Source organism: Gymnogyps californianus, chromosome 4 (genome assembly GCF_018139145.2).
Source record: "Gymnogyps californianus isolate 813 chromosome 4, ASM1813914v2, whole genome shotgun sequence".
In the NCBI taxonomy this organism is placed as follows: domain Eukaryota; kingdom Metazoa; phylum Chordata; class Aves; order Accipitriformes; family Cathartidae; genus Gymnogyps; species Gymnogyps californianus.
Window position 1 is genome coordinate 60,637,838 of NC_059474.1, and position 14,645 is coordinate 60,652,482.

General features: G+C 45.7%; 1 protein-coding gene across 1 annotated transcript; it reads right to left on the reverse strand.

The window, feature by feature from the left end:
- Window positions 1–3,085: 3,085 nt before the first annotated feature.
- SH2D4A (SH2 domain containing 4A) lies at window positions 3,086–13,249 on the reverse strand. The gene is made up of 9 exons (XM_050896132.1): window positions 13,009–13,249; window positions 12,061–12,220; window positions 11,373–11,532; window positions 9,237–9,302; window positions 8,690–8,825; window positions 7,233–7,449; window positions 6,706–6,836; window positions 5,630–5,850; window positions 3,086–4,096 (listed from the first exon to the last, which is right to left on the reverse strand). The coding sequence occupies exons 1-9, from the start codon at window positions 13,181–13,183 to the stop codon at window positions 4,004–4,006; spliced, it is 1,359 nt and encodes a 452-aa protein (XP_050752089.1). The 5' UTR covers window positions 13,184–13,249; the 3' UTR covers window positions 3,086–4,003.
- Window positions 13,250–14,645: the final 1,396 nt, after the last annotated feature.

Below are 14,645 nucleotides of genomic sequence, written 5' to 3' on the forward strand. Positions count from 1 at the left end.
AATTGCCTAAAACTGTTGAAAGCATGAGTTATTGCTCTTATAAAGCATTTTCTTTTAATGCTGACTGCTGTTTGTCATTTTAATATATACTAGCCAACAAAAACTGCATGGGCTTGGAAATCCCATTTGCTTAACTAAATGCTGTTTTTCCGAGAGGTCTCTTTGTTTTATAGCTTCAGATTAATTCAAGGCAGTCTGAAACCAGATTCTAATTTGGTTTTTGGCTTGTAAATGCTGGGGGAAGAAATATGCAAGATATAGCAGTGAACAATGAATAAAACACTATTTGTCATGCCACTGTGCAGTAGGAAGAGCACTTATGAACCTCTTTTGAAAGCATTGCATGCAGAATCTGCAGACAGAGACCATGCTACTGTAAGTACCTTTTCCCTTGACGCATGTTTACATGTGTTTGTCTTTTGTTGGATGCAAATTATCTGCATTGCACTTCCCTTGCAAATCACCAAATGTCCAAAACCACCGCAAAAGTACAAAAAGAATGGAAACTCTGTATGCTTAAAAAAACCGATCCCCAAATATATCACTTACGATAAAAACTTCAGCAATAACTCAAGTAGGTCCTCCAAAGAACTTTTTTGTTCCCAGAATACATGATAATTGTTTATAAAGGGCTTTGTTTTGATGGAGTAACTTTACAAATATTATGCAGGAGGAGGAGACAGACATGGCTTGTTGGATGCATATGAGAGCTATGGCAACTGAGCTAATCCAAGGTGATAGTTGTTCCTGCAGTCCCACTTAACCTGAATTTGAAACTGAGTGATATATATTATGAAAGTTTCATAGTCATAACCTGCCTCAAGCCTAGCCTGAACTATTTTCATGATGGTTTTTTGTTATCTTGCCTTAGGTTTCCCTAAGCCCTCAGCAACTTAATGTAGCTTTGAGGTTGGCCACACTTGTAGAGCAGGGCTAGACAAAACGATCTCCAGAGGTCCCTTCAAACCTATATTAGTCTCTAATTCTAAGCACTGGGCACCTGTAAATTCAACACTTTGTTACTTTGGGTACCTTATCAAGCATGTCATCCAGCCCCTGTCAGAGTTTCACAAGTTATGTTTTTAAATAGTATCTTTGTGATTCTCTTGCACGTCCTTTTCCACAGGGATGCTGTTCCTCCTGCCAGGAATAATACTCTCTATGCAGTTCCTGTTCCTTGGCTGCAGAAGCCAGTTTGGCAAGAGGTGAGATGATTGAATCAATGATGGAGAGCATCAGCCCGCAGTCATTGGCCACCTCAGTGATGTGCAGGAGAATCTAATCACAGCAGAAGTCTGGCAGAGCTTTTTTAAAGGTGGAGACTGCACTGATATGAGAGGTGAAGAACAACATGGGAAAGGGAAGCTGCTGTTAGCTACATTTCTGTGAGCCAAGTGGAGCTGTAACAGGTCTTCCAGACCAGTTAGAAAAAGATGAAATCCAAAGAGAGCAGCCAACAGAACTGTAGCTTTTGCCAGTCAGCTCTCTACCTTCCTTGTCCCAGAAACAACTTGTGATCTTTCTCAGAATGGCAACTGACTGGATCTTAGTTGGGGAGGGAATAGAGGTCACCCTGTGTAGACAGGGAGGCCATATGGGGACTCCTTGCTTTAATTTTTGATGTCTGTTGCATTCTCTGGCTAAAGGCATAGAGGCATGGGGCAAAACAAATTGCCACGTCCTTCCAGGTGTCATGATCTCTCCAGCAAGCAATTTTCAAATGTGACTACTCTTGTAATCCTTGCACAGCGTCCCTTGAAGAAAGAAAGATTCTACAGAGAAGCTCCCCAAGACAAGCCAGCACCCTTGATTCCCAACCGCTGCAAGTCATCCTTGCTCCACAGACTTTCAGGATAACTAGATTTCAGAGCAATAGAAGAGCTAGTCTTGAGGGCACCTGTTCTGGCAAGGGTGCTGCCTTTGCAGTCAGTGCAGTAATCTAAATGTGTAGGTATAAAACTTCAGGTTTCTTCCCTCATAGTAGAGAAGTGAAGCTGGGAGTCTTTAAAAAACTGGGGCATGCTTCTCAAACGTGGGATAGATGTGAACACTGATAGTGGCTTCCTGGCTCTGCTGAGCCAGCATTTGCAAATAAGTAGTTATAATATAAAGGTATGTGAAGCTACTGGTCCACTGGTCAGCAGGTCAAACCCTGAGGAGTTCCACTATAGATCTTAGAGCTAAAATTGATCATCTCCTGCTGTCCTGCTGTGTCCATGCCAGATCAGCCTGTACCTTATTTCTGCAAGTTCACACTCTGCCTCTCAAACTGCCTTTTTAAAGGAGACTGTCCCCTGTCTTTACCAGCCCATAGTGATTTGTCTCCAGCAGGACAACAGCTATGGCATGTTCTTCACAGGAGAACAGATGCTAACTTTTCTCTAGGATCTCTGAATGACCTTTGATTTTGTCCATATTTTTCAAAAGAAACAGTTCATGAAGAGAGAAGAGGGATTTTTTTTCCCCTACAAATAATCTAGCACCCCCTCTCATGATTGATGCAGATTATGTTGAAAATATCTCTTTGATACATGTGATATAGTGTTCAAGAAGCTCCTTAAGTCATTTGCCCTGCCAGAGTGTTGTTACTTTCAGAATCTCACTTTACATTAAGGCTTTATCTCTAGCAAGTTAAACCTGCTGTAACTAGAGTGCAGTTATCCCCTCTTTCCTTGTGTGGAAACCACCTATCAGCATGTAAATATTAAGACCAGATGATTACAACTATTTCTTTTAAGAATAGAGTATCTGTATTCTGCAAAACGCAGATCAACAGAAGACTGAAGTTTTTGACTCCTTCCTCAAGTTAAGCAGAGTTGCCCTGATCCAATAGAAAGAAGGGAACAGGTAAACAACTGAAACAAGATTGACTCTTGTTCGCTATTTGAGGATCGCATCTCTTAAAAATGATGTTAGCAGGTTCGCACCACAACCCTCAGCTGTACAGTTTGTCACGTGCAACAACATGAGGGAATCTGGGTGAGGATTAATTTGTTATGTGATTCTGTCCAGCCTCCCCCCCAATATTCTGAATTATGTATTTAAAGAGCAGTGTAACAGATACGAAGAGAGAACATTACGTTGAAAGAGCAAGTTCTATGTTAAAGTTTACACCAGATGCATCTCAGTAATCTGGACACATCTTGCAATAAATGGCTCCATTTTGGAAAATAGCATTCTTTACTGGCAAACACTCTTCTGTAAACTGTACTAATACTGATATAGGTGCTGCTTCTTACATTTTTTAGGCTCTGTGCCTGTGGTAGTTTTTCATACAAATTCCTGTATCCCTTCTCCTTTCCCTTTCAAACGATTAATCCCTCTCTATGCAGAAAGGCCAGTGTGGGATTTAAATACAGGTTAAAAGAGAGAGGATCTATATTCAGAGGCTAAAGGAGTTAAAAAAATGCACTTTTCATGAAAATCCCTCTTCACAGAGAACATCTTTCACTGAAAGGCACAAACGATTTCCTTGGATGTTTGGCTTGAGCATCCTTGATTCCAAGGGCACAGCATTTTACAGGATTAAGCTTCACATTATGCAAATTACTATATCAAGACCGATTCACCTCTCCAAGTTGTTTTGTGCCTTCAGGGAGGTATGATCTCATTCAACTGTAGATACTAATCTATTTCCCAGATGGCACACAACCTTGCATTCAAGAACAAAAGGCAGCTCGAATACAGAAGTCCCCCAGGAAATCTGCAAAAACCCACTGAAGATAGGTGGCAGTATCTCCCTGTTCAACTGATTACTTCATCACCTCTTTCACTCCGTTGTGCGGGATACATCCAGGTGCTTTGCAGCTTGCTGGGCTGATGCATCCTTTAACTCAGTCGATATGAGAAGCCCACAACAGTATTTATCCTCCCCCTGCTTTGTTGTGAGGGATATAAAATAGAGGCACTTATGGCAACCGTTTCAGGTAAGCATCAGCAGCTCTAGTTCGAAGTTCAGTCTTTGTGAATACAAGCATGGGACTGCACAGTGAGACTGGGAGGTTCACTCAAAGAGAGAGATGTAATCTGGTTCTTGGTCCTCTTGGCCACACGGGTAAAGCAACAGCTCCTTCCCCAAGGAAGTGATGGGTTCATCCTGTTGATATAGGATATGATTAAACACTGCATTTCAAACAGACCCTACCTATCACAACATCACAGGGTGGACAGCAGTCTCCCTGCCTCTGTTGCGGTGTGGACTTGTTCATCCCGCTGTGTGATACAGCTCAGTGCGCCGGGGAACTCAGGGAAGGACCCACACGGCTGACCTCTGTCTTCATAAAACAATGTCTGTGCTCGGTGCAGTAACGCAGTGGCATGACTCTGGCAGTTCTCAGAAAGAGCTGTGCTCGTAGGCAACCGCAGCTTCTATGGCGTGAAATGCTGCCCTGCCTAGAAAGTGCTGGAGCAAGGACTGTGCAGCATGCAGGTAAGCAGGACGGGGTGGTTGTGGACTGTGCTCCTGGCTGTGTTAGTGGGAGGGACAAGGATGGATCCTGGAGTGAGCACATGCCCTCTGCTCAGGCAAGTCTTGTTCTAACAAGGGAATTCCCTGATAGTACAGTCTCTGCTTCCCATCTCGTTCTCCACCCTAGCAGCAGATGCATGGTGGGAACTTGCCTTCTTTCGTGGTCACCCGGTGGGTGATAAGCAGAACACACTAGAGCACTTCAGCAGAGTGGGTTCGCCTTGCCCATGTCTGCTGTAGTGCAGGGGGTCTGTAGGATTCTTTGCAGACTGTGGGCATGGCTCCATCTTTAATATAGATATGCACAGGCAGGCTTTAAGTCCTCTGGCTCTGGTACCAATAGCTGTATAGCTCCTGCTTTCAACAATTTCAGCCTGAACTGTGAAACCCATGCAAGAAGCAAGTTCAGGTAGCCCAGGTAGAGCTCCATATAGCAAATGAACATAGATATTTTCCTTGTGTCCAATTTTGTTTAGCCATGTCTGTATTAGGCTAGGCACTTATTTAAAAGAAACACGGATTTTAAATGAACCTTTAGGCAAAATGATTGTCCTGTCCCTGGGAAGATCTTACAGTAAAGGAATGAACAATCCATCTGGCCCTCCTTAGAGCCCATGTAACTGCAGTCAGTGCTAGTAAACACTGCTGTTATTGTTGCAAGAACCTGCCAACCTTCGTCCTTCCCTTCTATTTTTTATCTTTGCTCAGTGTCACACCTTGCCTGTTTTGAGATTATAAAGATACCTTGTTCTCTTTCATGCTGAAGCTGAAGGCAAGCAGGATTTTCTGCTTACCCAGCTTGCTGGGACCACACAACCATGGAGAGAATCCAAAAAAAGCAGTCTGCATGAGTATGCTGTCATCTCTCACCTTATCAGCATTTCTGCTAAATAGTGTGTAAGTAACTTGAGCCCTGTGTGCAAGGTGTTCTGCACACTTGTGGGGGAGTTAGTCAGGTCTAAGATGTTTGAGATGTGTTAGGTCACCTGAGATGTACCCATCAGGCTGGCATACCCTTCTGGAGCAGAACACAGGATACCCAACAGCAGCTAAAATGGGTCTAGTTACCTACTTTAGAACAACTGAATCTATTCTTTCTTATCTTGAAGTGCCCTGAGGCAATTAAACAAACAGTTAATGAATGCATTGCTAGATGTTCACCTTGTGATAGTCTACAAGGTCAGCCAGTGTTGAATGTTGTAGCTGGTCCACTCCAAGGAAGCTGTAGGAATCACTGGAGGCATCAATGAGGAAGTGTTTACATCCTTCCACAGAGCGATAGGAGAGCACGTAGCCTTTGATTTTCTCGCTGACCCGGACCAGAAAACTCCCCGGTACTGTTTTATTCAGGAGCTCCTCTGCTTTCTTAGAGGTTAGGATACCTGTTCAAAACCAAAACACAAAACAGAAGGGAGAAAAGAATTTGTGCAGGACTGAACGGAACAGTTCTCACAAGAAATCTGTTTTGCTGCTCTAAAACCGGTCCATGGCACTTCCATCCCTTGCATTGTTTTCCTGCCCAGTAGCTTAGGAAGAACAGTACCGCCATTGCTATTAACAGACCATGGCCACATGCTAACTGTGCTTTCTGTTAACTGTTCCAGACTTGGCCGATTATGAATGATAAATGTGCAGGGCTCAAAAGGACAGTTTCTGTGTTATGAGAGAGAATGGCATTGCAGTGTCTTGTATGTTGATTTCAGTATAGCAGGGCTGTGCAGACAGTGGTCATAGGTCCTGTCAGAAAGCCATGCAAGCATTGAAAGCCCAGTTACAAGAGGATAACACTTTCATTGCTGCAGTCTCGAATCAAAGGGGTTTCCAAAGCAAGGGAGATGGATGGGATCACGATGACCCATTAGAAACGGGATGGAAAGGTGATGGATGATGAGCACGTATGGAGGGAGAATGACCTGGGACCAAGGATGAGTGGGATGAGGTGTGCCCAAATGTCTCTCACCCTGGTCCAAACAGTTACCAGGGTGACCATGCATCCAGTACAGGGAGGCAGGGGTGGCACAGAGGTACAGGGTATTTTGAAGATCTGGCCTCTGTTCTAACACTTTAGCTTGCCCTTTGTCATAATGCTAAAGGAATGTAAACTACATTCATAGATATTTAAAATGGAAAACCTAGCCACCTTCAAAAAGCTCCTGAGCCCAGCCTGTGGCAGCAGCCATGTTAGCAGAAACAACTCCTTAAAGAGTTGGGTTGGGGCAGAAATGCTCAGGACTCACCGTGGAACCAAGGTGCTATCGTGTCGGTGGTTTTCTGATAGCCGGCTCGGAGAGGGAATTGCTCCGCTTTGAACCACTTGATGATGCTTTCTTCGGTAGAATTGGAGATTGTCCTCTGGATTCCCTCTTTCCTGTTAGAAAAGATCGTGGTTTGTGCATCAAGTTCAAACGACACCTTTTGAGTCCTTGACAGGACTTACCTTTTTTCAGGCTGTTAAGAACAGCCCTAAACGGAAGGCTTACACTAGTGCAGGTATCAGCAATATTATATGGTTTTCAGTGGACACCTAGCATAAACGATGTATGCACTCTAGGCTTAGGATGCTCTATTAAATAAACCTGTTACCCACCAGGGGTGAACAAATAAGCCTCATCACACCCTAGGCTGGAACATAGCCTAGGCTCTGCATTTGTCCCTGCGGGACGTCTCCTCCATGCGAGGAGGAGAGCTAACCATTCCTATCTCAATGCTAGAACAGAAGAATCTCATCCCTTCTCCCCTCCACAGTGCACAAGGGTTTCCTTACCTAATCACTCTCCCGTTTGCCATCGCAGGAGGTAGAATTTTAGGCTTGGGGGGGAGAGGCGGATATTGGAGTGGTCGCCGATCTCCTGCTGTGGCACCCTTGGAAATATCTGCCTTCTTCCCCCTGTGGATGCCCTGCAGTGAAAACCTCCTGTAGTCGTCCCTGGCTTGCCGTGCAAGGGAGCGTCTCTTCTCATCTGCTGCCTTGGATTTCCGCACTGGAACAAAAAAGGAGTCCTACAGGAGTGAACAAGCAGGCAAGTTTTAAGCTTGCTGCCCTTTGGCCATCTTCCTGCTTGATGAAGTGGAAGAATAACCTGTTTCACAAGGTGAAAGATGCACTCAATTGTGAGACCATTTGCCACATGTCTCCCATCACTTTTGGGCACCTGCTACTTAACAGGGTCCAGTTTTTATTCCTTCAAGAGATTAAAAATCTGAGTTCTTTCTGAGCCCCAGGTCTCTTTGTACTTAGAGACTACTCAGTTTTGTTTTGGATGCTGACTCCTGGTTCAGACATAGATTTCTGTAGTGCCTTTCATGTGAGCCGGCGGGGGGGAGGGTGTATGGAATAAAAGCTGCTGAAATGACTCCAAATCAATCCTTTGAAGGATTTGAAAGTGCTGATCATTTTTTGAGGGTGGGAGGGAGTCTTGCTGAAACTGTTATGGAAAGTGGAGAACTTGGCTGGGTATTTTTTTTGCTGCAAAACTGCCTTGATTGTCTAGGCCCAGCTCATCCTGGAGTCTGTAGGAGTAACCAGCTCTCCGGTCGGTCTGAGTTAGGCTAGTTCTTTCCTTGCTTTTATAATCAACTTCAGATTTTTTTTTTAATCGGTAAGAGAAATAAAACCCCTGGCCTGAAGTGGAAACAATTGGTAGTACAGCATTGCCATCTACTGAGCAGCAGGAGAGGAACTGGGAAAAAAAAATGCATCAGGTTCTCCTTCAGGAAGTGTTTGGTAGCAGTGATGGATACGACTGCAAGTCTCATAGTCTTTGCTGTTTTCCTTCCTGTCATTGGGATTCATTACATGAGACAGTGCAGCAGGGCTCTGCTTAGGTGGGATCGTGCTTGGACGACAGGGAAGCCCTTTTTAGTTAGTCCCTGTCACCCATTATCCTTGTCCTCAAAAGCAATGGTCACTGCAAAGTCCTACAAAAGGCCAGCTTCTAGTTTAAAATTAATTATCCTGGCTATATTCATGTGGTTCCTATTTGTTGTTTGTTTTAATATAGTATCTGTAGGAAAAATTTTCCATTTCCCTGCCCAGCTCTAGTCTCAGTGCTGTGTGAACTCAGAAATATTTCTGATAATGCCGGGCTGTATTTCTTGGCAGTACTCTCCACCCACCAAACAATTATTCAGTTCCCGTATGGCAGGAGAAGGATTGAGATGACCCCACAGAGCCCTAGGATTTCTCAAACCCCATAGGAAAAGGTCATCCTAAGATCTTACAGGATTCCTGCCACTCAGGCTCATTCTCATCCGATTTCTGCAGTGTCCTCTGGCTCTCCGAGCTGGGGTGGCTCTGTAGTATTGCCTCCTGGGGGGCTGTGGTCTCTTCTGAATTTTTCCTCTGTGCTTCCTTCATCTATGAAAGAAACAGCGTGTTCAGCTTTGTTGCAGGCTAGTTTTAACCCTGCTTTTTAGCTAGCCTTGAAATACTGGGAACTCCATTCTTTATTGTGAATCCCTCTGATTTCAACAACATACAGACCCTCTGTCTTTACTGCAGGTGACAACAGAGGAAGTAAGGGAAAACAGTCTACCAGAAATCATCAGGAGCATTTCCCTGTGCTGCTCCCCAGTCTGCCAGCCTGGCCTGCTTTGTATCATCTCCAAATAGTCACACCATACATGAGGAGCATGGCAACGCTGGATAAAACTGATCTAAGAGGTGAGGACGTTCTTGGGTCAGATGAGGCTCTGAGGCTGACTGGGACTCTAGGATAAAGTCTGGGCCCCACTCAATGTGTTAGGAGCATCCTAGGTTGCCACTTACCTGTTGGAAGCCACACTTCCTCATGTGGCAGTCTGCCAGCATCTGGTGAACATCTCTGGTTTCCCTCTGGGCAGAGGAAAAGAGCGGTGAGAAATAAATGCAGTGTTAGGACCATTGCTCTTTTTTGGAGCAATAGGTGTTTAATGCAGAAGCAGTGATGTGACATTTATGTTAACAAATTTTGCCAGCCTTCTCTGACAAACGTTGGGTTTTTTTCATCATATTAGGCCTAATATGCCACAGGAAGAAAACTCAGGGGTGTCAGGATTGTCATAAGCACGCCTACATTTGCTGAGCAAGTGCTCCCAGGGAGCAGTCCCTTCTCTCCCTCCCTTTAAAGCAAGCCCTGGCAGAACCTGCCGTCCACAGCTTTACCTGCCGGTGCTTGTTTGCTGCTGTGGCTGGGGTGCTGCAAACCCCTGCTTGTCAAACTGACCCAACTAGCTGCATATCTCGTGTTCACCCTTCCCTGCAAACCAGTCTAGCTACACTGGCAGCAGTCGCTAGCTGAGACCTGCCTTTGAAGATGAACAGTTAGACTTGTCTTTGAGCAAACACCCACCCACCTCCCCGTTGGAACCAGACTGCCTCCCATGGCACAGTGAGTAATGAGTTAACTGTACTACGCTGCTTACCAAGGACACACTTTTTTTTATCTCCATCACCTACTTGGCTAATATTTAATATGAACATGGCTTTCCAATTTCCCTTTCCTTGACAGGAAACTAGGAACTTCAAATGTGTGTGAAGTAGCTTGTTTTCTTAGATTAGCCCCTCGTCCCCTGCAGCAGACAAAGCACAATGTCCACATCCCTTAGGTTAAATGGGAACTAGGTCTCGGAGAAAGCACTTTAACGAGGGAGATGAGAAAAAGCCCCTCTCCAGGCCTAGAAAATGCAACAGAGGTCTTCAGTCTGGATCTCTCCTTCTAATAGCAAAAGTCCCAGAAACCTGGGAAAAATTGCTAATAATATAATGACAGAAAACAGAAGTAAAATATACAACCTCCTTCTATATCCAAGCGCAAGACTTTGAAAGGGTTTAGATTTTTTTTGGTGGTGGTGGGATTTTTGGTTTGGGGGGTTTTTTGCCCTTTTTTTTTTGTTAGCTGTGACTAATAGCTTCCTTTGAAAAGAAAAAATCTCCCACATAGTTGCTCCACTTCAGCAAACAGTGCTAAGAAAAACCCCGTGTGACTCAGAGGCTTTTGATAAAGGAGACAGCCATTCCAAATTCCCTTCAGTATTTTGGTAGCAGCAGGAAAGGCACTTTGCCAAAACCCAACCTTCAGTTATCGTGCTTTTTATACTGAAATACAGAGTAGCTGTATAATAAAAGAATATACACTCGTACAAGTTAGCAGCAAAAGGCTGAATGAAAACTGCTGAATGAGATTGGCCTTCTCCCATTAAATTGGCAGGGTGTTCTGTTCCTTCTGTTCAACTTTGGTTGCATGGGTAGTTAATTTAACTCATCTTTTTCTCAGTTCTCTGCAAATGGCTTTTTGTAGCCAGTTAAAAAGTAGAAATGTATTTACGGCTGGAGAAAAATATTTCTGTAATGAAACACCACAGCAAAGCAGACGCTGTAGTTACTGCATTTGGAGTTGTCTTGGGCTGTCAAGGTCATAAGCTATTTTCTAACTATTTTAGAAGGCCAAAAAAAAAAAAAAGAAGAACCTAAAATATGCATGTCAGAGGATGCTGGTAAAATTATCTTCATCTGTTGTTTTATACAAGTAGATGATTTGTCTGAGGGCTGTGGCCTTGCATCTATAGATTCGGGGATAGCCTCCTCGGTCTTGCCCCAAAAGCCATCAAAACCAGCCACAGAGCAGGAGAGGAAATACTGTGACCCTTGCTTTACCCAGAGAGAATGGAAGCAAAGGAATGCAGAGTAACTTATCCGTCGGTACAGAGCAGATCTATCCCAGCTGAGAATAGCGCTCGGACCTCCTGAGTCCTAAGTAAGGATGTAACAGCACGGTTTCTTCTCTGACTACAGAAGAAAAGCCGTAACAGTTAGCTGGCTTTTTTTCTTCTTCAAATTTCAATTTACAGCAACCAGGATTTGCTGCACTTCCTAGATCTCAAAGCACATGTTTCTGATAGTTATGGAGAAAAGGGGGAAAACTACCTTTGTGAGGTCCTGGCTTTTCCCTGTTGTAGCAGCAGCAGTTTTTCTCCCACCTTCCTTCTTTTCCTCCACAGTGCTTTTTTTATTCCCATGAAGATCTGTCTCACCCAGGCCTCCTGGTTGTGGATGTAGAGATCGGGTTGCAGAAGAGTCAGTCTCTCTGAAATGCAAGAGAGAGAGGACTTAGGAACCCCAGGGAGTCACTTTCTGCTCTCTGAGCATCTTGCGAGGAAGCTGCACGTGAGCAGAGCAGTGCTGCGATGAAGCGACGTGCGTGCAGGCAGCTATCATATCTCCAGATCACATGGGTGGAATAATTAAATTAATGACTCGTGGTGAGTAACTGTTGTCCTGCTGTACACGGGCACCCGTTGGTGAATCAGTGCAATCCAAACTCATCACCTGCTGCAGTAACAGAGTTAGTATTTCCTGTGGTCTGCAGAGGGTACTGCGCAGGAGCTATATCACAGGAGGCTCGATGAGCTGGGGCAAGACTCAGGCTGGAGCTGGTCTCTGCCAGCATTGTGTGTACTCGCAGAAGCCAACCTTTGCCTGCGCCTTTTGCCTGCAAGTTGAGTGTGACAGTGGTAACCACAGCCCCTACAAAGAAGACTCCTGCCGCTGGGTCCCTATAAATGCCTTCTCCTCCATGTCTGCCCACCGAGTCCTCCAGCTGAAGGGTGCTTACCTGCCTTCCTTGCCTTGCTCTCTGGCTAACCGCTTTGCCCTTTGTGCCTGGATCTCTTCACAGATGGCCGTGTACGATTTATCTGAAGGATGCTCACCCATCACCCAGACCCAGACATCGTTGTCAGCGCCGAGCTTCCATGTCACCGACTTCCCGTTGGCTGGAAAAGAAGCAGCTCTTTGGCAAACGCTGTTTGCTCGGCGGCTCTGTGCAGGGCCTGTGTCTCGCCTGCTGTGCCCTCCTGGCTGCTGCCGATGGCAGAGTCTCTCCAAAAGCAGCTGTACGTGAGGAAAGCTCAGCTGGGACGCAGTGCGTGCCTCCCATTTCATTTCACGGTACTGAAGCCAGGTCAGTGAAGGAGGAATTTCTGAGTCTGGGGGCAAGGGATAAGACTCACCACTGTTTCCTTTCTTGCTTTAATTCCTTGCCACTGCCCTCCCCAAACTGTGTGAGGGTGAACTACCTGCAAACAGAGCACGCAGGGGAGAGCTGGGAGAAGAGTGCTATCTTCCTAGCAGCCGGCATGCTGTGTAATCCTGGCAAGGGGACTTCAGGTCTAAGGGCACAACGGGAACCCCCCTGCAGATCTGGTGCCCCAGGACAGACATTCAAGTCCATGGTTATTTTATAGACAGATTCAGAGGCCCTATTTAGTGGGAAACTTAATGAGGTGCATCTCCTGGGGGCAAGTAAGCCCTGTCTTCCCAGCTAGGGGAGTTGAGCAATTTGGTCAAGGACAGAGTGTCTGGGCCAGGGAGTAAAACCATTGCGTGCCTGGCCAAAACTACCCCATCGCAGGTGGACTTAGTTACGGTTTGGAAATACGACTATGATATGTCCCTGGGAGAAGAAATTACTCTAAGGACACATTACCTCCTATTTCTAGGGAGCAGTTGACTTGGCCAGATCTGTGCCAGAGGGGGAAGCAGCCGGCAGGCAGAGACTTACCTTTTCTCGGCAGTGGCTTCTTTGCTGAAGCCTTGTCTGCAGCAGCTTCCCTTTCCTCCCACCGTCTGATCTGTTCCTGCCTCATCTTGAAGAAGAGGATCTGCTTCTGCTCCTCGCTGAGTTCTGCCAGCAGGTCAGGATCGATGTACATGTCTGATAATATCTGTTTCAGCATGGCTGCAGGTTTCAGTTACGCACGTTTGTGGCGATGATCTCCAGGGATCAGATCCTCTTCAAGGCTCCAACAAGAAAGAGTCCCTCCCCGCCTGAGCCTGGAGCAGGAATGCAGGCGTGCCAGAGTAATTATACTTCTGTCTTTTTTTTTTTTAGCTCAGACTTCCTGCACAGGCCAAAAAAGTAAATAAGTAGCTTAAAACCTGCTGTTAAGATTCCTTGAAATAAGAGGTAAGCTCAGCTCCCACGCAGCCCTTGCCCACTCTGCAGGGAGAGCTGGCCAGAAGGGATAAGTCCTGGAGTGGGGAGGTTGTGTTGATACTCTGATAAACCCAGCTGATAGTACATCAAAAGAGAGAGAGCGCTGCCTGTTAAAGTCATCAGAGGTGCGGCTTGGCTGTGCCCAAGCAAACATTCCTGCTGGGCAGGGAATCAATGAACCCATGACTAGACGGCTCCTCCTCCTTCCAAAGAGGAAAACTTTGATGATCAAAAGCCCAGCCTGCCTCGCTTTACCAAAGAAAGATGGGGAGGGCTTTCGGCTCTGGTTTTCAGGTGGGAGTGGGAATTTTGGAGTGCTCCTGTCCATCAAAGGCAGCCTCACGGCCAGTCAAGGGAGCACAAGTAGTGCAGCTGGTTTGAAGAAAGACAACTTGGATGGTCAGCAGCTGAGGAGCTAAGGCAGCTCCTGGTCTGACACGTCTTGCTGATGTGCCTTGCTCACGCGGTGAGCCTGGCATGGGACATTCCTGTCTGACAGGATGAAGCGGGGAGGTGCAGTGACCAGGAGTTGGGGATGAGCCTTCTAATTTCTGTTTTGTTACTCTGGTTACTTTATATTTTCCCTATTAAAAATGTTAACTTAATTCCGGAAGCATGGAGCTGCTGTTCCAAATCTGTATTGCTTTTGTTTAAACAAATGGCTTTCTTGATTTAAAAAAAAAGGCTTTTTGGGGAGGTTGTCTCATCTGGGCAATGCTTTCTGAGTATCTCTCTGATAGCAGAATTGTTCCAGCTCAGCAGCCAAAGGGGCTTGGGCTGTCCTCAAGCCATGGGGGGTCAGCAGCTGTAGAGAGGAAAGAGCTTTTTGTGGGGAGGGTGTTGGTGAGCAGTCCCCCATCACTTGGGGTACCTGAACTGTCTGTTAAACTGCAAAACTGGGGGACACTGCTGGAGGATTGCTGTTTAAGCTTCACTGCCTCCTGCTCCTAAGCACTACCTGAAAGAAAAGCCATTTGCAAACAGATCAGGGTGTCAGAAAAGTGCCTTTAACCAGAAATGGGTCCCTTAAGCTTTTAGTTGTGTTTTTTAAGATCAGTTCAACACAGGACAGTATGAAGGACACAAATTTTGGGGCTTATTTTAGGTAAACTGATGTCTTCAGAAGGTACTTGATGTTGCTCTGATTGTAGGGGACCTGACAATCTCTTTGTCTGAGCCCAAGGTGGGTTTTGTTTGGAGAA

Coding starts and splice junctions, on each gene's coding strand:
- SH2D4A (XM_050896132.1), bottom strand. CDS start 13,183: ATGCTGAAACAGATATTATCAGACATGTACATCGATCCTGACCTGCTG. Junction 11,533..12,060: donor GAGCAAGGCAAGGAAGGCAG/GTAAGCACCCTT, acceptor CTTGCATTTCAG/AGAGACTGACTCTTCTGCAA. Junction 5,851..6,705: donor GATAGCACCTTGGTTCCACG/GTGAGTCCTGAG, acceptor GGTTTTGAACAG/GTATCCTAACCTCTAAGAAA.